Source organism: Ziziphus jujuba, chromosome 1 (genome assembly GCF_031755915.1).
Source record: "Ziziphus jujuba cultivar Dongzao chromosome 1, ASM3175591v1".
NCBI lineage: Eukaryota > Viridiplantae > Streptophyta > Magnoliopsida > Rosales > Rhamnaceae > Ziziphus > Ziziphus jujuba.
This window is the reverse complement of record NC_083379.1, coordinates 1,217,473-1,239,968: the sequence shown is the minus strand read 5'-3', so window position 1 is coordinate 1,239,968 and position 22,496 is coordinate 1,217,473. Positions and strand designations below refer to the sequence as shown.

General features: G+C 34.0%; 4 protein-coding genes across 5 annotated transcripts; 1 reads left to right on the top strand and 3 right to left on the bottom strand.

Annotated features, from left to right (window-relative positions):
- Nucleotides 1-1,055: 1,055 nt before the first annotated feature.
- On the bottom strand, nucleotides 1,056-2,027 carry LOC125419156 (uncharacterized). Its single transcript, XM_048464528.2, has one exon. It carries the CDS (start codon nucleotides 1,800-1,802, stop codon nucleotides 1,200-1,202), a length of 603 nt encoding a protein of 200 aa, XP_048320485.1. The 5' UTR covers nucleotides 1,803-2,027; the 3' UTR covers nucleotides 1,056-1,199.
- Nucleotides 2,028-3,011: 984 nt separating this feature from the next.
- Nucleotides 3,012-4,199, bottom strand: LOC107421988 (uncharacterized). The gene has a single exon (XM_016031698.4). It carries the CDS (start codon nucleotides 3,957-3,959, stop codon nucleotides 3,339-3,341), a length of 621 nt encoding a protein of 206 aa, XP_015887184.3. The 5' UTR covers nucleotides 3,960-4,199; the 3' UTR covers nucleotides 3,012-3,338.
- Nucleotides 4,200-6,627: 2,428 nt separating this feature from the next.
- Nucleotides 6,628-12,263, bottom strand: LOC107418512 (uncharacterized). 2 transcript variants are annotated; one of them, XM_048467369.2, is made up of 16 exons: nucleotides 12,073-12,263; nucleotides 11,893-11,921; nucleotides 11,597-11,708; nucleotides 11,393-11,490; nucleotides 10,953-11,049; nucleotides 10,778-10,867; nucleotides 10,584-10,646; nucleotides 10,357-10,431; nucleotides 10,187-10,252; nucleotides 10,025-10,102; nucleotides 8,561-8,671; nucleotides 8,398-8,475; nucleotides 8,191-8,310; nucleotides 7,697-7,755; nucleotides 7,571-7,598; nucleotides 6,628-6,944 (listed from the first exon to the last, which is right to left on the bottom strand). In XM_048467369.2, exons 1-16 carry the CDS (start codon nucleotides 12,103-12,105, stop codon nucleotides 6,930-6,932), a joined length of 1,152 nt encoding a protein of 383 aa, XP_048323326.2. In that variant the 5' UTR covers nucleotides 12,106-12,263; the 3' UTR covers nucleotides 6,628-6,929. The 2 variants fall into 2 exon arrangements, with proteins under 2 accessions (XP_048323326.2, XP_048323325.2); XM_048467368.2 differs by having other exon boundaries at nucleotides 7,571-7,628; nucleotides 12,073-12,261.
- A 3,457-nt stretch (nucleotides 12,264-15,720) lies between these two features.
- Nucleotides 15,721-22,061, top strand: LOC107430792 (NADPH--cytochrome P450 reductase 2). The gene is made up of 19 exons (XM_016042659.4): nucleotides 15,721-16,043; nucleotides 16,146-16,432; nucleotides 16,561-16,620; nucleotides 16,760-16,836; nucleotides 16,967-17,024; nucleotides 17,140-17,223; nucleotides 17,361-17,397; nucleotides 18,479-18,548; nucleotides 18,656-18,850; nucleotides 18,945-19,037; nucleotides 19,339-19,561; nucleotides 19,667-19,750; nucleotides 19,834-19,985; nucleotides 20,225-20,321; nucleotides 20,634-20,783; nucleotides 20,885-20,962; nucleotides 21,091-21,213; nucleotides 21,320-21,433; nucleotides 21,634-22,061. Exons 2-19 carry the CDS (start codon nucleotides 16,163-16,165, stop codon nucleotides 21,712-21,714), a joined length of 2,046 nt encoding a protein of 681 aa, XP_015898145.3. The 5' UTR covers nucleotides 15,721-16,043; nucleotides 16,146-16,162; the 3' UTR covers nucleotides 21,715-22,061.
- Nucleotides 22,062-22,496: the final 435 nt, after the last annotated feature.

Here is a 22,496-nt window from a genome sequence, read left to right as displayed (position 1 = left end):
AGAAAATGTGAAAAAAAAAAGAAAAGAAAAAGATCTCAATAGTTTGCCGTTATTTTATATATATATATATATATATATTCCACATTTCAAATTAAGGGAAATAATTTGCCATGTGGCAGCAGATAAAATTTCCGTCTGACCTTGGTTCAGAAAAGGATAAACTTATATTATATATTATTTAAAAGATTTACAAACAAGAGAAAAAAAAAAAAAAAGTGGATGATAATTCGATGGACTTCGTTTTTAAAATGTGAAACGTTTGATCGGCTACATATTTTTAGATATAAGTTAATTAAGTTTTTGTTTTTATTCATTTCATGCAGCAACAAATTGTAACCAAAAAAAAAAAAAAAAAAAAAAAAACAAACTTCCTTTTTATTTTTGGCCAAGAGCGGAGAGACACATAAGATATATTGATTCACATTTTCAACCCTATAATTTATTAATATTTTAGAATTATATAAGTGGAAATTAAAAAAAAAAAAAAAAAAGGAAAAAGAAACCAACTTTACTCACATTAATATCAATGAATTTCGAAATAAGGGTTTGACAAATATACATAATGTTTTTGGTACAAGTAAAGGAAACTAATGTGTACAAGTAAAGGAAACTAATGTGTAATTTCAACGTACAGGGTTTGCATAGAATGTAAGTCTTATCAACTAAAATTTTAAATACAACATTCAAATTATTATCAACGAAAAAAATTTGATTACTCTCTCATTTTACAAAATATGCACTAGAGTTTGTGAAATACAACATTCAATTTATTATCAACGAAAAGAATTTGATTACTCTCTCATTTTACAAAATTTGCACTAGAGTTTGTCAGAAGCAACCCACATGCGTAAACTATGATGATGATTACCAATTACAATTCTTATTTATTTAATAAGAGCTTAATTAACTATGCCACAATTTCTTCCAAATTTCAACTTAAATTAAAGCTCGTATACAAGCATTTTCTCACATCGTTAACTCGAAGGTTTCCACCAAAAGATTAATTCTAAAGTTTCAATTGAACAAATTAATTAAAGCAAAGCCAGAAAGACATATATTGAAATCATGAAATCATTTGATAATTAATAATTAGCCAAATTTCCAAACTCATGCGTACTTAATTACACTTTCTTTTTTTTTTTTTTTAGTGTATATTTAAACAAAAACTAATGAGAAATAAAGAAATGCTAGCATTAATGCTAAAATGGCCATCTCAATAATCCCTTGGCAAGAGAATGGAATTTTGAGTGATGCACTATATGAGCATAAGATGATGATGAAGAAGAAGCTGTTGATGATGTTGAAGAAGTAGAAGTAGTAGAATCACATGAAGATGACAAAAATTCTTGATCATCAGCAGGAGCCTTATAATTAGCCAACCCAAATTTCTCATCAAACCCATTATTATCTTCAATATTAATATTCTCAGAAATCCTAAAAGACCCAATTTTTTTAACCTTCTTATTGTTTTTCTTGGATCTTTTCCAGAACAAGAGCCTAGTTTTTTTGGCTGGAGGAGAAGCTGGAACATCATGATGATGATGATGAGGCCTAGAAAGAGCCTGGCTAAGGATGGCTGGCGGAGGTCCGATGACCGGAATATACTCTTTGGCCGGAGGATCTTTAGGCTTGCCCGGGCGCAATTCCCACTTGAAAGGAACCACACCTGGCCTTCTACAATGGTATCGTGAAGATTGTTGACCCACAGAAGAGTTTCTTGAGAGTATTTTCTTCACGAAAAACTCGTTTGCTTGGAAGACGGATATTATTTTCTCCGAACTTCTAAGCCGCTCTCTCTCCATGGTTTTTTTTTTTTTTTCTTTTGTTGGTTCTTTTTGGGTTGTATTCTTTTTGTGTATGAGTTTTCAAGGGCAACGGGTTATTTTCATTTGGGTTTTTGTTGGTTTTTATTTTTTTTATTATATATATAAGGTGGAGAGAGCTTGGCATAGTTGGAAAGGAAAATCACCCAAATCAGCTTAGATTGAGGAAAATTTGCCTTCAAAATCCCTACATAATCTCTAATTACTAGTCATTTCCCAAATCTGAAAAATTTTAGATTAGATATTTCAGTTTTGAATTTTCATCCATTATCCTTTTGTTTGTATTATTATTTTGCTACATAGTATATGCCTTTCAAAAGGGTTTTATTTTTTTTAAATTCAAAAGGGGTTAGCAATAGAGTATACATATTATTCCCTTTCAAGGAAGGACTCCTTTTCGAAATTTCTTTCATCCTTATTATGTGTATTTTCTCTTGAAATTAATTTTCTGTTTATGGGATTGGATTTTTGAAGTTTGACAATTTCCAATTAACTTTGCAAGTATTAATGCAATGATAAGAAAATAATAATTATAAAACTCTTTGAAAAATATTTAATAATTTAATTTCCGTCTAAAAATTTCTTTTATTTGTTTTTGGACATATGTATGTACATGAGTGAGTATGAGTCACCAAAATACCAATATATATATATAAAGAAGAAATTAAGTCAATCCCCTCATCGTGCCAAACATAATGCAGATTGCATTCAAATCTTTGGAAATTTTCCCGAAATTGAATTCTAACTAACTAGGAAAGTGAGATAATGAATTTAATTTAGACTCCTGTATCTCCTTTTATATATATATATATATAAAGATTTAATTTAGATTGTTGATTCTTGCTGAATTAATATATTCTCATTTTACTTAACTTCGAGCTTTGACCTTTGATTTAGTGACTATCCATAAAGTCCACTTTTTTTGGTTAGCCATAAAAGTCCACTTTGAACATTCAATGAGAAGTTACAAAGTCGTTGGATACATAGTTAAAAATTATTAAAATGAAAAATTTTGTACCTTTAAAATTAACAAGCAGCAGTTTTAAAAAAATCATACCACACCAGGTCTAAGTAGATTTCTAATTAATTTTCGATCCGTGTAGAAAATAAATAAGATTTACAGTTTTTCCATATCTCATAAATTATAATTTGCATCCGGTCGGACTAACTCAATTACAGTTTTCCATATTTTTACAAACAATGCAATTTTCATTTTCACCAGTGCATCAACTATTCAAAATATTAATTACAATAAACTTGATTTCAGATTAATCACTTGGAGAAAACAAGGTTCAATTTGCTATATAAACCATAAAGCTAGCTTCTTCTTCTTCTTTTTTTTTTTTTTTTTTGTTTCTCCCAAAGCAATCAGATTGATATAATTAAGGAAGAGGAAGCACATTTATATATGTTTCTTTTATGATATACATATATTACAAACACAAAACAAAATCTCATATCCAACAACACCTAACACAAATACATATAAAAGAAAATTAAATTTTCAAATTAAAATCAAACACGCTTTGCATTGCTAACCATAATTGCGCTAAAATTCCATGGACTGCAACTCAATGGCCTCCGGAAAGAATCCCTAGCTGGACTTCGCATTCTTGACGAAGACTCCATATCAAAACCATTCGAAAACGACATCGGTGACGAAGAAGAAGAAGTGCTAGAATGACGCTGCGAAGCCATGAACTCGTGGTCGGAGCCACAAAACTCCTCCTTCTCATAATATTTATTATCAGACTGAAGATCACCACCTACATTATTTTCGAACTTACTCGAAATCTTATGTTTATTTTTCTTACATTTTTTCCAAAACCTAATTAGCCATATTGACCTTGATGGAGTCTTTGGCTCTAGGTTGAGAATGCATGGTTTTGGTAGACCTAAGCTGATCACCGCCGGTGGAGGACTGAGAGGTGGAAGAGCTTCTTCTTTCGGCGGATCTTTAGGCGTCCCCGGTTGCATTTCCCATTCAAATGGAATACCTTCCGAGCTTCGGTAGTAATAAACACGAGAAGAACAACCCACTGTTGAATTCCTTGAAATAATTCTATTCAAGAAAAGCTGATCACCTTGAAGCACCGACGGTCTTTTCTGCATTCCCTTTCGAATCTCGTAAGCCATTTTCGTCCCCAAGAAATCGAAAACTACCAAGATTTTTTCTTTGTGACAAGAGGCTTTTCTGGGTTCTTGAGGAATTAATAGTGAATGAATGTTGTTAGAAGATGAGAGTAGAAGAGATTATGAAAGCAAGCTGGTATATATAGAGAGGTATTTTGAGAGGCCGGTTTTGGAGGCATGTGATGGCGTCTAGGGGCGCATGATCCTGTTGTTTTGATTATTGAGAAGCTAAGCTCGATTATTATAAGGTTTTGTTGTGTTTGATTTGGATGTCTTATTACTCCTTATATTACCTTTCTTGTGAGATACATTTATTAATATGTGTATAATAATTATATACATATATAATTGAAAATTTTTACTCATAACCTTTTGAATAAATTAAATTATTATTTTTTTGAAAACTTAAAATAATGAAAGATAAATTATCATTTGTTTTTTTTCTTCATATTTTTCTCCCACAATGGAAACCTATATATTTACTAATTTATAATGAGCTATAATGTAAACAAGTCATGTAAGTAACATCTCAATTATTCAACAAAATTAAATTCTCTGTTAGAATGTAAAAATCCCTTAATACTTTTCATATCACCGTGTATTTTAGCATAAATTATATCTGTTTATATATATTTATTATTTATTGTTACGAATTAATAAAGCCAGAGTAGAAAAGCTAAGATCTTTGTAAGTAAGCTTACGTTAAACATTTTGGTTTTGTTGGGCGGCTTAGGTTTCATGTGCAATTACCAAATCCTTTGGACAAGGCTCGCTTTGCTTCTCTTTCTTTCTTTTTCTTTTTTTTATTTAAAAAAAAAAAAAGAGAAGTGTTACCATTAACTCCATGATTATCCGCAATCGGCAAGGGAATGAAACACATAAAGTATAAACGGCTGTTTTGTCCAATGAGAAAGTCCCACATAAGCAATATAGAAAGCTACAATGTCAGAATAACCCCTATACCTTATTAGATAAAATGACAAGAATGCCACTTGCTAGCTACTGCTGTTTTTCATATATTTTCTGGTTACTGCTGGTTGAAGGAATGAGGGCTTTTTCATTTGGAAGTAAGAAGGTTTCAAATGTGAATGGAGGGGACTCATACATTGAACTAAATGGTTATACTAAAGTTGATTTTGGAGGGGGTTTTTTGTTTTTAAATAATTTTCTAAGGATTGTGTGTGATTAGATAAAAAGTATGAATTTTATTATATTAATTAAGGCTAGAAGAAAGAGGAAGTAGATAACCAAACCATTGAAAAACTTGTCCTAGCTTAAATGTCACCCTAATAATAAATAAACAAAAACTGAATTTTCCTCCCATTGTTTTTATATTGCAATCGGAAATTGGGACAGCAAATTTCTTTTTCTAGGGTTAATTTTATATTATTATTCTCCTTAGACTCACGAAAACCCTATGATTGGTTAGTTGACTGGATAGAAAGTTTTATTAAAAATTCAAGGCTAACTTTTTTAAAGTTTTATTAATTATTCAAGGCTAACTTTTATTGGTTTTGTTTTGTTTTTTTGTTTTTTGTTTTTTGGCAGCCTCAAGGCTAACTAGTAGCGTGGACTAAAGAGGAATAAAGAAAAACAATTATTTGGAAAGTATAAATTGACCATGTCTTAGCTTGAATAGAAGTTAGAAAATTTAGCTATAATCATATGGGGGTGAAAATACAGATTTTTTTTTTTTTTGAGTGGTTAAAAGTAGTACAGTTAAAAAGAGTAACACTACAAATTTTAATATATCAAATAATGTGGTGTGGTAACAATTGCTTCAAAATATATATATATATATATATATATATATGTATATATGTGGTAACGTGTTATTTTTTGACAAATTGACAAGGTTTACATATATAAACACGTATTTTGGCATTGTAAAATGTTTCAAACCACTTGATTTGGGCAAAGCTTTAGTAACAAATGGAAATAAATATCTTTTCAATGTGTGATATTTATAGGTTACCTATGTTTCTCATGTCTACTTAATAGACTTAACAAAGAAGCAATAGCGAAGTAATCATACCATTTCATGTGTACAAAACTGAGTACTCAAAATTTAGCCCCAAAAAAAAGAAAAACAGAGCTTTCTAAAAATATTTCTTTCGTTTCAATTAGAATTTTCTCTCATGATCTTGATCTTCAAACACATTCTCATGTACCAATTTTCCTTTTTGCTTGAATGACATTCTCACGTAAGGTTAATGTGCCATCGATGCAACAAGGTAACCACTGAGATTAAAAGTCAAAATTGTTGAATGCTATGCTAAATGGTCGAAATCACAATTTTGTTAAAAAATTGTAGATACATGACAAAAAATGATTTTCAATGAAATATTTCGGGTTCAATTCACGCAAAATTAAGATCCTGAAAATTTGAATATTAATGTTAGTTGGTTGACCAAATTTGAACTTGGAACTCTTAAGCTAGTCAGTTGACCAAATCTGAACTTGAACTCTTAAGCATCTTCAAAATTGTTCTAATTATTCCAAAATTTAAACATGTATCAATATCATCAAGGCCATTTTACCATATATGAAACAAGAGACCTACAAGAAAAGTAAATTTTCTGAGAAACTGGTCAATCTCTCGTCAACCTCAGATCCACACCACATTACCTCGATATTACTCGTTATAACTTATAAGCAAACCCACATAGCCTGAAGAATAATTATATAGTTTGATTTAACTCGGGAGTCTTAATAAAGGACTTCAAATTAGGAATATAAAAAAAATTTGACAAGGAGCACTTGAAGCTTACTCACTAATGAAAGCTAGTAATAATTACATGGACAATACAGGTTAAATGTCCTCTAACTTTTACATACTGGTCGGATCATTCCCAAAGCTCTGTTAGGGAAAGAACACAGAAGCTTTAAAAGCTTGCTTCCATCCATCTCATCATACACCCAACTTCAGTGGATCTGAAGGCTGGCCAAAAGTTTTGGACATAGTCAAGCTTGTCAATTGCATATCCCCTGAAACATTAGTATGTTTGTTAGACCCATGCTGCAAACAAAACGATCAGTTGTGGTTGACAGCAGAAAATTAACTTATCATACTGGTTAACTTCCATGGAGTTCGTCTTTTCGCACTTAAAGAACATCAAATTACTCAACATTTGCAAGATGCAACTTTTGGTAACAAGGTTTTAGTCTAAGCATGTTAGAATCCATAGAGAAAAGGCACCTATTCCCCAACCAGCGCCCAGTCACAAATGGAGGATGGGCTAAGTCTAAGTCAGCTTTATCTCTTTGAATTCTCAAAGCTAATCAAGATCTACACTAAGCACTTAGTTTTTTGAGAAAGGTTTTAAATTCTGTAATAACATAATAAACCATTGCGCATGACAGTAACAAACTAAATGTTACCAGAAACCAAATACTAATTAAAACTTCTTTAGGAGAAGAAAAGAAAAAAAAAATCACTATAATTAGCGCACAAGGAGGAATCAATCAATGCGCTTGATAATGCAGGAAATAACCATGTGATTTCAAAGCTATCCTTGTTCAACATTATTTTTCTCAAGATCAAATGTCTATTATTAAAGCTCATCTTATAAGGACATTACAACAAACACAAATAAGCAAAATATATAAGATACCTCAGCTGGTGATGAGACAATAGATTCCCTGCCAGAATTAAAATGCCCATTCAGAGTCCTGCATAAATCCATATAAGTATTTGTATATCTGCATACTAAAAAAATATTAGGGACAATAAATAATACCTTGGCCTCTCAGACTTTGCACTCTCAGACTTTGCAAGATGTTTAGACATGATTGATGCCTGCAAAGGAAACCATTTATTAGATAATTTTTTGAGACATTGTATCACAAGGGCACATTTACAGTGAAAAATAATTGAAACATGAGGATTAAAAAAACATGGCTCTATCAAATTTGGAAGGCAAAAAGAAAGAACACTTTTAAGGAATTAACTCCATAGGTGCACCATTATGCAACAAACTCCATGACATCAATCTTCCAATATGTATATTTGCATCATTAAATGCCAAAACTCAAGAAGAGCCAATGCAAAGCCACTATCCCTTTTTTTATAGCATTCAATTTTAATTAGGAATTTCTCCTGTAGAACATGAAATATTAATTATAAAACTGTCCTAGGAGTGCACAGTTAGATCAATAGAACGATGAAAAAAGAAGGGTGTAAGCTATGCTTGCACCAGATAAGACCAGTTTCGGATTTCCATTACAGAAATACCTGCTCCTGAATTATGCTTCTTGCTTCAACAAGCTGAGCTTCAAGCTCAAGCTCCCTTTCAGTTGCTTCAGAAGTAACTTCTGCTCCTTTTTGTGCATCTTGCAATTGAACCATTCGCTCCTTTAAAAAAAAAAAAAAAAAGATATCATGAACACATCATCCACAAGATTCATAAGATGATCATGTAGATAATAAAAACAAATTTACCTTTATAGATGCCATCTTCGTTCGGAGACTTTCTTCTATTTGATCTCTAGCCATATGAAATGGTAGGTCAAAGACATCCTGCAAAGCTAAAAGTCCTTATGTAATGAAAAGCACTTGAAACATAGTGAAGAACAACTGTGAATGGTTTAAAAAGTTTTCATACCGTCCTCCCACCAAATGGAGATCGTGAGGGATCAGTTTCGGTTCCTTTGCTAACAGCAAGAGGCTGCTTGGACAACCCATTTGGAGCATTTAAGAAGTCACGCATATCCACCTGAAAGCCAATCTTTCATTAGACTTAGAATCCCATGACCTTGGATACAAGTAATTATAAATCTGCATTCTTGGTAACAAAGTTTATTTAGAAGCACAAAATACAAAGTAAAATTAATTGGTAAGGATCTAGAAAGAGGTTTGAAGGTGGGAGAGCAAAGCCTAGCATTCTAAAATGCCAACCACATTTGAAAACTGTGCAAATATAACCGCAAAAAAACTACTATCCAAAAAGAGAAAACATTACAATGACCATATCGTTGTCCAGTAGTAACAAAGAACAGTATATCCACATGGGAAAGTAATAGAAGGCCAATAACTCAGGAAATCCAAGTTTCCAAGATTAAGCTCCATCAGTCATTTAGCATCACTGGAGTCGCAGGACACCACCTAAGGAGAGTTGTACATTTGTATATAAATCAAAAGGCCAGCAACATATGGTTCTTGTAAAAGATGATATTATACCACCACACACAAAAGCCCCCAAATAACTTGTTTAACATGTAAGCAAAAAGTGAACATGGAAGCAGGAATATGCAGTGAACAAAACAGCAAGATTGCAAGGCTGAAAGATAAGCATCCAAAGATGGAACAAATTATACACAAAAAGGAATTAAGCAATTCCATAGAGGCTAGTATCGGGCCAAGACGAGATGTGACTTGAGAGAAAAGATGTGGAACTTTAAGGAATCAAAGGATTAACATAATATATTAACGCAAGAAGGAAAGCTGACTAAGAGGACAATATAAGGCTAAGTTAGAGAGAGAGAGCGAGAGAGAGAGAGAGGCTCTAAGAAAATAAGCTGAAAATTCTGCAACAAAAACTAGTAGCAGCATATGAAATTATGCAACAAACAAACAGTAAATATTTCTAATACTCAAAAACAGACTAGAATAGGACCACATCAAGAACCAATCATCAAATGCATCTGCATATCCAGAAATCGGCAAATTAATATGACATTTCCAAGGCCTTGTGTGACACTGACATACAAAGTCAAGTTCTCCTGCAAAACTAACTTAGATACTAGGCCATTTACAGTTCCAATAATTGTCTAAATTATTTTCACCCTCAGGGATGGGAAACATTAAAGAAAATCGATCATGCTGTTCTCAGTACTAGAAGGCAAGAATTCATATCTTCACTAATAGTTTCCTACTCAAACTATATAAGACATTACACCACAAGTTTGTAAATCTGTCATAAATACAATCCACAACAATCACTAAACATGATTCAAAACAATTACATAAACCTATTTTGTGTGCTACTTCTAGTGAAACAACCACCTCAGGGATCCTCAAAATTAGTAGATATCATAAATAAAACAAACAGTTGAAGAATCAATACTACCTGCATTGACCGTAGTAATGCCTTTAAATCAGCATTCTCTGCCATCAATTCTTGATTTTTTGCCTCATAAGCATCCACCTGCCATTAGTGTAGTCATGCACATATTTCGATTACAAGCAACTAAAAGGTGACGAACATTGATAAGTACATCAAGAAGCATACAATCTTTTTATAAAAGTCATTATCAGCCTTCTTCCCATTCCATGTTCCACGTTGCCGTCCTTCTTTCTGTTCACACATAATAACAAAACAAAGGTAAGATGGATGAATTTCAAATACTTTCAGCTGCAATAATAAATATGAAATAATTCCAGCACTTGGCCAGTAAATACCTGAAGCAAATTCATTATCTCCATGCCTGATCTAGACTCCTTCTTTTTCTCCATTAATACTTGGTTTAGCCTCTCCTACAATTAAGACATCATTAATTTTCACTTCCATATCTATTCTCTTATATAGTTAAAGTAAAAATCACAATTACAAAAATTCTCCTCTGTTAACATATGTAACCAGCAAGACTCTCCATATAGAATTAGAATACATGTATAAATTACACTACCTGCAACTTTATGTACTCCTTTTCTTTTTTCTTCATCTCATGTATTTGTTGAGTCCTCACTTGCTGTGGCAAAAAACACGTAGGAATTCATACAAATCAGGATTTCCTCCATTTTCATATGGTAAATGTAAGCAGCATAAAGAAACTCCAATAAAACCAAATGTAGAAACTCCAATAAAACCAAATGTACTCACCTGGTTTCCAATGACCATTCTTTGAAACTCATCACGCTCCTGCTGTAGCTTTTCAATTTGGGCCTTAAAAGCTGCTGTAGCTTTCGCTTCCTGATACAGAAGTTCCAAAAAGAAAATTTCAAGAAGAATATCCAATAAAAAATAATTTCCATAGGTGAAACTCTAAGTTTCTGACCGTTCGGGTAATTGTAGCAATCTCCCTATCTTTTGCTTGTAACTGCCCCTCAAGCCTCTCAACTTTAGCTTCTAATCTTGAAATGTCTGATAGAAGCCTATTACATGAAAAAAAATAAAATAAAAATAAATAAATATAAAAACCAACAGATTTAACGAAAGGAGGCTTGTGATGCATATTCTGGATAAAGGCAAAAATAACTAATATACCATTAATGATTCAGTTACCAAAACTATACAAAACGAATTAACGGCTAGTTGACAACAATAGAACATTAACTTCAAATGCATATTTCTAAAACAAATTACCTAAAATATAAATACCTTCAAACAGAACTCCATTGACAACAATTGTATGAAGCATAGACCTTAAATACCCCAAGCCAAAAACAGGAGGAAAAAAAAAAAAAAAAAGGACATAAATTGAACGGAGAATCATACCGTTGTCTCTGCTCATTAGCGAACTCACGGAATTCAACATCACGCTGTCTCTGCTGAATCAAAGCATATATACAATTGCAAGTCCGCGCGACCGAAACCTACAAAGCACAGCAGATAAATATTTCTTATGGTAAATATAACCCTTAACGAAAAAATTGCACTTTGCAAGCAAAACAGGAAACATCAAGATCAAGCAGAACGCACCGGATCACTCGCCAATAGATCAAGGGAAGCGGGGAAACCAAAGGTAACCAGTGTTTGGTTCAAATACTTGATACAATGCTCCAAGTTCCCCACATCGGCAAATGCGTATTCACTGAAGCACATGAAATCAAAAAAATCCTAAACATGAAACACACCTCATACACACATATATACACACAAACAAACCCTAGCGATCAAAAACCACATTTCCATGTCCACAGAGATAAATAAATACAGTCTTTTGACGCATATAACAGTAGAAACCCTAAATGCGGTATGAAAGAGAAGAAACCAACCCGACTGTGAAGGCAGACGGAGGAGACGGCTGTGAAGAAGAAGCATAGACATCGAAAACAAAGCGAAAGAGTTAGAGAAAGAGAGAGAGAGATAGAGAGAGAAAGAGAGAGAGAGAGAGCGAAAGACAGAGAGAGACAGAGAGAATTGAAGTGAAATGGTAGGGTTCAGAGGAAGCGTACTCTAAGATCGAAGTCTGTGTCAGTCGCCGGCATTGTTGAGAGCTTCCTTCGAGTTCGAACTTCGAACACAGAGAGAGAGAGAGAGAGAGAGAGAGAGAGAGTAGAGAGAGATAGTTTCGTTGTTTAGGTGTCTCTCTCAGATAGATCTGAGCGGTGGCCAATTTAAAAAAAAAAGAAAAAGATGGAACTTTTTCAATTTTTCGAAACCAAATATCTAAAACGGACTTATTTGAATAATCTGGTTGTTAGAAGTTGCCGTGGCTTTTCCATCACGTGTGGTCAAATCTACTTGCTTTTTTCTACATTATCCAATGCTATCGCTGATTTTCCGTTGTCTCTAGGAGTAAAAGTTCAGGTTCGCTTATGTGGCACTTTTTGATTGGTCCTGTAGTTATTAAAACTTTTTCTTTGAACCTAGAGGATATGAACTTGAGAATACTTGATGGGGTTTGGAATGTGTATAAATGGCGCCAGATGCCAAAAGAACGCATTAGCACGCAAAAATTAAGGCATTGTTTGGTTGATTAAAAAGTGATTATGTGAGCGATAAGCCAGAAAGAGCCAACGTTGATTATGATAGCGAGCCTAGCACTATCTCTTTGTTGTTCCTACAATTATGGTGTGTGTGTACTTATTATAATCTCTTGGACATAATTCTTGTATTTCTTACAATTTCAGATATTATCGTGGGCCAAGCTATCATATTCATGGTAATAACAAATATGATAATCACTATATGGATGATTAACAAGTTTAAGCAGGTTTAGATTGGATGAGCTAATTAGTTTTAATCAATTAAAAATTTTAACTTAATCTGTTTTGATTAAGATTGCAGATAAAAACCAAAAAAAAAAAAAAAAAGAATAGCAAATTTCATACTTATTAATTAGTTAGCCGTTTTATATAGACTCATGAGCTATAATTCCTCTTTCTAATAATTTAAGAAATTTATTGATGCTTTCTTTAAGGTTAATGTGGCAATACGTACATTTAAATTTACGTTCAATTTTTACTTACAAAAAGGGAAATTACATTCTATTTCCAACTAACAATGTGTTTTGAATCAATTTCTACTATTATTGAAGATGAATACCCCGACAAGCATTGCACTAACACCAATAATTTAAAGGCAATTTTATCTTATTTGTTTCATTTTGATGAGGGAGGCATTCGAATTTTCAACCCTTGTTATAAAATAGTGATTATGCTATTAGTAAACTAGTCCGTCAATAGTGGGGTAATTATCACATGAGTAGGCCATATGTAAGAATGGGAATTATGTGACCGTGAGGCAATAAGAAAAGTGTAGGGGGGGGGGGGGGGGGAAGTAGTGATTGTAAATTTGTAATAGCTAAGGGAATCCATTTGTCATAATGATTGAATTCAAGAGATTAGGAAATTATCTGATTAATTTTATTATGCATATAAACAACTCTTATGAATTTAAATTGTGTTACACCAAAGGGACTAATGGTACATTGCAAATTTTAAATAGGTAAAACTATAAAAATAAAGCTGTTAATTATATTCAATTTAACATATTACAAAATTAATATATTAGTTCAACAATCACATGCTTGTTTTTCTAGTTGTATATTAGAAAATGGCTTTACAACCTTCTCTATGAGTTTCTTGAACATGCTTTGTCTTTCCATTTTTGCAACGGACAAAAAAGAAAGAAAAAATTAAGTTGTTGAGGGGGGAGGAAAAAAAAAAAAAAGCCTCATTGTGAAGTTTACATTGAATTCAATTAACTCCTTCCACATGCTTCTTCCTTTCTTTTTTGGTGGTCACATGGTTCGGTTGAAATTAATTTTGCACATTGAATGAATGAAAACCTGGAGATAGAGCAATCAAATACCAGGCTTCAGTCTCTATCTCAATAATAAGCCTAACACAAACATATTATTCATTGTACTTTCACCTAATTAATTATTGAGCCTTTAAGGCTATCAATTTCTTCACTTAATAACTTCGTCAACTTCTTAATCTTTCCCCTATATTATGATAAAGATTTTTTTTTTTTTTTTGGCTCTTTAGTATTATAAGTTTAATACCAACTTTAGTGAAAATCACATAAGAAAACCATATGAGTTTATATTCACATCAACTCATTATCTAATTTTTATGGGAGAAAAAAAAGAAAAAGAAAAGAAGAACTCATTATCAAATTTCTTGTTTACCCAAATAATAAAATAGCACATGCACGTAGACCCTTAATTTTTATACATTTTTGTCAATAATTATTCATGAGCTATTGCCTGTTCTCATATAGCATTACATTTAACATGAACTGCCCTATTAAGTTATTTTTATATTTAATATTGCCATCTGTAAGTAGTATTCTTTTCAACTTAATTTATTATATCTCTTTTTTTTTTCTTTTTTTTGTGGTACAATTATACTTTTCAAAATTTGTTTATACATGGTCAGCACGACTTTAATAAGTCTCCAAATAACAATATTATATTTCTTTACTTTTCTTTGATATAATAAAATTGGAAACAAATATATACAATAGTATGCCCAAGATTCTTCCCACCCTAGGGAAACAATCCATTTATGTCCACCATTTATAAAATCATGCTACTCTGTTTTTGAAGTGTGCGAATTCATGCGTATTTGGCCCTTTTCCTTAATTTCCAGAAGTGAAACCTTGTCTTCTGCTGAGTCATAACAAAACAAACTTCAAATTCTTCGTTGTTAATTGGGAAGTCTCTCAGCATCATTCATGTATGAAACTATACCTATTCTACTAGCGTCTCTTTCAACGCACAACTTGTTATGCAAATAACTGGAAACTAATTTCCAAACTACTACAATATTCGAGTACAATTTCCAACAAACTCATCATATGTCCTGGGACTATATGATCAAATGTTCTTGCAAAAAATCCACACGTCCAATTATGAACATCCCTTTTTGTCAGTTGTTTTATGCCATACAAGAGAGAGTGACTAGTGTACTAGCATTGCCTAATGATATTTAAACCTTTTTTTTTTTTTTTTTTAAAAGTTGGTACAATGGTATTGGACTACCTAACTAATACGGTGGCAATTGGCTAACACACTCTATCTATAACTTTTCATGTCAGCTCTCACTATTATTGGCATAGGAGGGGGATTTTAACTAACCAAGCCCATTTTCTGACTATATATGTTTGTATTGATTTGTCATCTATTTGTTTGTGAAGTAGCTGTATTGAGATGGCGACCTGAAATTTTGGTTTGTAACCATTTGGCATAAAAGCCTGGCACATACTGCTGAAACTTCAAATGACTGTTGTGCATATGTTTGTTCTGGAAAAAGGGCAAGAACATATACATACATATATATATATATATATGTATGTATGTATTCTCGGAGATTGCCAGCAAAACTATTGCAAGTAACTGATGACGGGCTTATAGCAACAGAATTTGTGCTTCAATGACAAGGAGGCGTATATAAGCGAGTAAATAATGCTGTTGTTTTTCACAAATCATTTTGGTTCAAAATTAGCTTTTGGAACAAAAACTGTTGCGGTCAAAATCTTTTATATCATTGGAATGGGCCAGAACACTAGGCCCAGTTATGGATGGGCGACCATACGGACCACAATTGGAAATAAAAAAATCCACGTGGTATGACATGGTCTAAGAACATGAGCAAATTTGACCATTAATCATCGGCGGAGGTATATTCTAGGGCACCAAGAAAGAGAGGAAATGCAACATCTTCCCAAACAAGCTCCCTAACATTTTTTTTGGGGAAAAGATTTGACTTTGATTGTCGGAGGGGCCTTATCCGCCACCCCTCCGGTGTCTCCGTCGCGGTCAAAAGGCTCTACAGGAAGAACAGTGGCGGCGATCAATCGGAAATAACACTATACACCCCCACACTTGTTCTTCTTCTTTGCTGCCTCGCTTCAGACTCTTCGTTCAGATCCTCATTACCCTGTTGGAGTCCTGCTCGCTCTTTTCTCCGATTCCGTACTGGTTACTGAACTTTTTGATTGACGTGGAGGTGTTCGAAGTTTGCTATCTTATTTTATTTTATTTTATTTTTTTCAATTTTTGGATATCGGTGCAAAGAGAATTCGTCGAGCTCAATGGAGGTGTCGTCGGAATCGGCAGGCGGTTTGCCTTCGAGTATACTGGAGAACCGTGATTTGGTGATGATTATAACGACGTCTATAGCAGTTTTGATCGGGTGTGTGGTTTTGCTGTTGTGGCGGCGATCCAGTGGTCAGAAGCCAAAAGTAGTGCAGCCTCCCAAGCCGTTGATCGTAAAAGAGACTGAGGTTGAAGTCGATGACGGAAAGAAGAAGGTCACCATCTTCTTCGGTACGCAGACCGGCACAGCTGAAGGTTTTGCCAAGGTTTGGACTTTTTTTTTTGGCCATGACTGTTGGAAAATAGAAAATAGCTAGATGTATACATCAATTTAAAAATCTGTCTTTGTTTGGCTTATGGCTTTCTTGACTGGATGTTGCAATGGAAAACATAGGCATTGGCTGAGGAGGCAAAAGCTCGGTATGATAAGGCCACGTTTAAAGTTGTTGATTTGGTATGGTTGACTTTCTGTGCCTGAGCTTTTGGTTTTGACAAAATTAAATTTTCTTTTTGTTTCTCTGTTTTGTATTTTTATTTTGCTCGATCCTCTGAAGTTCTGATCTTTAAATTTTTTGGGGTTGGGTCCCATATAGGATGATTATGCTGCTGATGACGATGAATACGAGGAGAAATTGAAGAAAGAGAGTTTCGCAATCTTCTTTTTGGCCACGTGAGTTTCAAATTTTAATGCAATTCATTTGCATGTTCGATTGGGGCTTTTCTTATACTGATTTTTCTTTTCATTTTTTGAGTTCTTCGGTTATTTGGGTTTAATTCGTGACTTCTTTGATTGGATGCAGATATGGTGATGGGGAGCCAACAGACAACGCCTCAAGGTTTTACAAATGGTTCACAGAGGTTAAAATTTTTTACTGCAATTATTGACCTGTTCTCTTTGAAAGAATAGTGAATCGAGGTTCTGGGTTATCATTATTGACCTATCTCGTCTTTGTATCTGTGCGTGATGGTTTAGGGCAAAGAGAGAGCAGAATGGCTTCAGAATCTGCAGTATGCAGTGTTTGGTCTCGGCAATCGGCAGTATGAGCATTTCAACAAGGTTTGGGATAATATTTTAATTTTTTTTCCTCTATTGATGTGTTTTTGGCTTTTCTATTGCTTGAGTTATCATCTTTTTTTTTTTTCTTATTTTAATTAATTTAATTTATTTTATTTTTGTGTGTACTTGTGTAACAGGTCGCCAACGTAGTGGATGACCTCCTTGTTGAGCAGGGTATGCTTTTCTAGCCCATTTTCTGGAATAACTTACGTAAATTATTGATTTTATGATGATAAACTTGTCTTTGTGGGAATAGTGTTAGGGACTTAGTTTCTGGAAACACAAAGTTACTCTTTCAGTTGCATTTGCTCTCGTAAATGCATACTTAGTTCTAGAAGTAATATTTGCATTTGCTTATGGTCTGTGTTTACCAGTATATTTTTAAATATGTTGATTACTCCTCATTAGCGTTGTTATCCATTAGTAGCAAGCGGTGGAGCTTGTAGTAAGCGTATTCACCAGAATATTGTTAATATACTCTCAAACTAGAGCTTTTGAATGGAAGCCATGGTTAAAGAAAATTATAACTAATATCTTCTACCCTTTCCTTTGGGTGCTGAGTTGTCATCTACTAGTGGAATTTATGTTTCCTAGTCATTGACTGTTGGACCATGTTTTTCAAAAGAAAAGTTGAGAGTTAAGCGTTTTCTGTTTCGTTGCTTAGTGCAAAACCATGTCTGCTCTATGGTGGTGGCAATTAATTGCAGATCTTGTCTGTCCATGATTTGAACAAATTGCAGCAAATCTGGTTATGGTCTCTCTTTCCTTTATCCCATAATTAAAAATTATTATTTCAAAACTAATGCTTGCAAATATTTGATTATCATGTAGGCTTAAATTCCTTGGTAGATTAGCCTAGAATGCTTGTTGAGCATCATACTGGAAATCAGGCTGCTAATATGTTGTTATTGCTTTCCTTGGTTTGGATGTATTTCCAATCAACACCATGGTGATTTGAGTTGCTTCATCGAGTAAATCCAAGAATTGGAATATGATTTGTTTGAAAAGTTACCTAGAAATCCTGGCATGATGGTTGAAACTGATGGACTGCTGTCCTACTTGTAGTTCCTGTAGTAGTTAAGTAAATATTTAAACCTCAAAATGATTTAGATATCAATAACTTTATAAAGGCTTGGAGATATCAGGGCAGCATTCCCCATTCAATGATGCCTTTGGTATTAAAATTGACCTACAGATATGTTTTTAATTTTAATCCTTATTAAATTATAGCATGGGTTGAACACTTGCATTGCAGGTGCTAAGAGACTTGTTCCAGTAGGTCTTGGTGATGATGATCAATGCATTGAGGATGACTTCACTGCATGGTACTGAGAGCTCTAAATTCCTTCTTTAGACAACAGTATATATTTCCTTCTATCCTGTTAATCTATTATAAAATAACATTATTTCTGTATTGCTGATGCTGTTCTAGGCGAGAATTGTTATGGCCAGAGTTGGATCAGTTGCTCCGAGATGAGGATGATACTACAACCGTTTCTACCCCTTACACTGCTGCTGTACCAGAATATCGAGTTGTGTTTCATGATTCTGTAGATGCATTACAAGATAATAATAGCTGGAGTAATGCAAATGGTCATGCTGTCTATGATGCTCAGCATCCTTGCAGGTATTGTGGGCATAATAATGTTTTTATACTCAGTTTTTAACTTGTAGTATACACTTAAGTATTATAATCTGACATATCTGTTTTCTTCATAAAGGTCTAATGTGGCTGTGACAAAGGAGCTTCACACTCCTGCATCTGATCGTTCTTGCATCCATCTGGAATTTGATATTTCGGGCACTGGACTTTCGTAAGCTGCTTTGCCTGATCACTTACTTGTCCCCTTTGGTCTTTTTATGTTTCTCGTTTTGCTTTTGTTTTTTTGTTTTTTTTCACATTTCTGAGTGCCTTGCTGAATTGGGTATGAATATGTGTATACTAATAAGTTTGTGACATAGGTTGTATATTACTAGTCTTTTTTTTTTTTTTTTTTTTGGGTTTCTCTTAAAGAGCTCTTAGCAGGTGCGATGGGCAAAGTGCAAAGTCAAATACTCTTGTATTGATAATGCATAAGCATGTCTTTACATCCTTTTGTCTGTTTTCATTCTCAGATATGAGACAGGGGATCATGTTGGTGTTCATTGTGAGAATCTTACAGAAACTGTGGAAGAGGCACTGAATTTATTGGGTTTGTCACCTGATACATACTTCTCCATCCATACTGATAAAGAGGATGGGACACCACTTGGAAGTTCTTTGCCACCACCTTTCCCACCCTGCACTTTAAGAACTGCACTGTTTCGATATGCAGATCTTTTGAATTCTCCCAAAAAGGTTTTTTGTTGTTTTTTAATTTCTGGTTCACAATTTTTTAATAATTGGTTTAAGTGCAAATTTATATGGCCATGGATGATTAATTATTGTGCATTTATTTTCCAGTCCGCCTTGCATGCTTTAGCAGCTCATGCTTCTGATCCAGCTGAAGCTGATCGGTTACGACATCTTGCATCACCTGCTGGGAAGGTTGTGAATTTTATCCATCTTTGTGTTTTCTTGCTCATACTCTGTCTTGGACATCTGTAAATTTATATTGCAAATTCATGTAGGATGAATATGCTCAATGGATAATAGCTAGTCAGAGAAGCCTCCTTGAGGTCATGGCTGAATTTCGTTCAGCCAAGCCCCCACTTGGTGTATTCTTTGCAGCAGTTGCGCCACGCTTGCAGCCTAGATACTACTCAATCTCATCATCGCCAAGGTAGAGATTCTTATTCCTCTTGAATTTCTCTTTCCACGAGTTTGGTAGCTTAGAGTATTGGATCAAGATTAAACTCTTTTTGCCACCATAATAAGTTCTAGGTTAAGACAGTTTTTGTTATCAGGAAAATTTCTGTTGTGCCTGTTGCTCTCCTTCTAAGTTTCTGTAAATGCTTGCATTTATTCTTATTCCAGATTTACATTATTTGTGTTCTTACCCTCAAATATGTTCCTTTACAGGATGGCTCCCTCAAGGATTCATGTTACTTGTGCATTAGTTTATGAGAAGACACCAGCTGGCAGAATTCACAAAGGAGTATGTTCTACATGGATGAAGGTAATTTTGTTTCTTGCATCTTTGGCTTGTTAAGAAGGGAGATTGATAAGCAAAACAAATGCTGATGGGACGAATATGAGTAGATAAGTACTCGAGTATATTTAAGTGGATGAAGTATTTCAAAATTCTTTTCTTGCATCCATATATCTTATATATATAGAAAAGCTTTTAAGTAACTATTTTTCTGTGTCACATTTTTTCAGAGATGTAAATTCTGTTGTGACTTGTAGTCTTGCAGCATTAGTTGTGATATGTTGGATTTACACTTAAAAACTCTTTTTCTATTTCCCTTTCTTATTTGGGCCCTTTCAGAACGCTGTGCCTTTGGAGAAGAGTGTTGAATGTAGTTGGGCACCTATTTTCGTTAGGCAATCAAACTTCAAACTTCCAACTGATACTAAAGTACCCATAATCATGATTGGCCCTGGCACTGGATTGGCTCCTTTCAGGGGCTTCCTGCAGGTATCGAATGGCACACTTGATCTTATTGGCTTTTCTCATCCCGTGTATGATGTCAAATGAATTCGAGTACATGCTAAGTATTTATGGATTTACGTGTCCAGGAAAGATTAGCTCTTAAAGAATCTGGAGCTGAACTGGGACCCTCAATTCTATTCTTTGGGTGCAGAAATCGTAGAATGGTAAGTCATTTCTTCATCATATATATATATTAGCTCCATTGCTGGATTTGGCGAACATTTCCTGATTGGTGCTCGAGTGTCTTGGGAATTCGATTGCAAAGTTTGATTTTTTACCTAATATTTTGCAGGATTACATTTATGAAGATGAGCTGAAAAACTTTGTTGAGACTGGTGCAATTTCTGAGCTGGTTGTTGCATTTTCGCGTGAAGGTCCCACCAAGGAGTATGTGCAACATAAAATGATAGAGAAGGTATTGCCAACTGGTTCAACTTCCACAATATTTTAGGGATTTGGTGGACTTAAATTCTTGGTTATGCATATTACTTGGAAATATAACATGTTTGATCCCTATTCAGGCATTGCAAATCTGGGACATGATCTCTCAGGGAGGTTATATTTATGTTTGTGGTGATGCAAAGGGCATGGCTAAGGATGTCCACCGGACTCTTCATACCATCGTGCAGGAGCAGGTATGTCTATAAGTGAAATTAGAGGTAAAATGGGTGGTTGGATATCATTTGGTGTGTGCGCCACCTACTTATTAGGAAGGTGGCATCGTTAAGATGCTTTTCGAAGCAGTCCATTTTCTTGGTTGCTCTGGCATGAAGTTTTTCGTTTCTCATAGTTTTGCCCAACTTTTCTAATCAAGACTTTTGCCTTTTTATTTCAGGGATCATTGGATAGCTCGAAAACTGAGAGCCTGGTGAAAAATCTGCAAATGAACGGCAGGTATCTGCGTGATGTATGGTGATAGTTATTCTGTAACTAACGGGAAGAACAAATGTAATATAAAAATATTACACAGGCCCAACTTGCTGGGATAAAAGAAAAATTTGCAAGAGGGTGCCATTTATGATGCCCTTTCGTTTCAATCTTAAAAAGTATTGTCATTTATAGTAGTATGTTATTCTTTGACTTCCAACGGGAAGGATTTTTTCGTTCTTGTAATTTGTATATACATATAAGGAATAATTATCACTAGGCGTAGTTTATGGAGGTCTGATATTCGTTGTTAGAAACAACAAGATGGTTCAAAATTGCAGAATGGGTGATCGTGTTTTACCTATGTAATTATGTTACATGGGCATATTATGTCAACTTTGGGGTATTAAACTCCTGTTACATGGTCGTTGAACTTTTGGTTCTAAATTTTAATATTTCAACATTATGAGGGAGAAAATATTGCTGTCCTAGTGAATATGGTAAGGTTATGTACGATAATTAAGACAGAAAAATGTATGTGGGCAGGTATTTGTTGCCGACACGGTGTCGTAAAAATTAATAAAAGAGAGTTGGGTGGAGGCAAATGAATGGGACCGCTATTCTTGTTCTGAATTTAGCACGAGGGTAATGAGATTAAGAATTCAAGTCTGATGTCTGGTGGAGGATCAAAAAGATAATCAGTCTTTTTTATGTGTTCGTCTTGGTCCCATATAATATTTGACGAAATCATTGAAGGAAAATTTAATGAGATTAAAAGGCATGGTTTCATCCTTTGGCCGTCCTTTCTCGGCTGTTCAAAGATTAAAATGC

Bases quoted from the DNA above. Each gene is read 5' to 3' on its own strand.
- LOC107430792 (XM_016042659.4), top strand. From the start codon at position 16,163: ATGGAGGTGTCGTCGGAATCGGCAGGCGGTTTGCCTTCGAGTATACTG. The intron at 18,549-18,655 runs GTACTGAGAGCT...ATGCTGTTCTAG, and splicing joins GAGGATGACTTCACTGCATG to GCGAGAATTGTTATGGCCAG. The intron at 20,963-21,090 runs GTAAGTCATTTC...AATATTTTGCAG, and splicing joins GGTGCAGAAATCGTAGAATG to GATTACATTTATGAAGATGA.
- LOC107418512 (XM_048467368.2), bottom strand. From the start codon at position 12,105: ATGCCGGCGACTGACACAGACTTCGATCTTAGA. The intron at 10,253-10,356 runs GTATTTACTGGC...ATGTGTGAACAG, and splicing joins AGATAATGAATTTGCTTCAG to AAAGAAGGACGGCAACGTGG. The intron at 8,311-8,397 runs GTAAATTTGTTT...TTTTTTTTAAAG, and splicing joins CGAAGATGGCATCTATAAAG to GAGCGAATGGTTCAATTGCA.
- LOC125419156 (XM_048464528.2), bottom strand. From the start codon at position 1,802: ATGGAGAGAGAGCGGCTTAGAAGTTCGGAGAAAATAATATCCGTCTTC.
- LOC107421988 (XM_016031698.4), bottom strand. From the start codon at position 3,959: ATGGCTTACGAGATTCGAAAGGGAATGCAGAAAAGACCGTCGGTGCTT.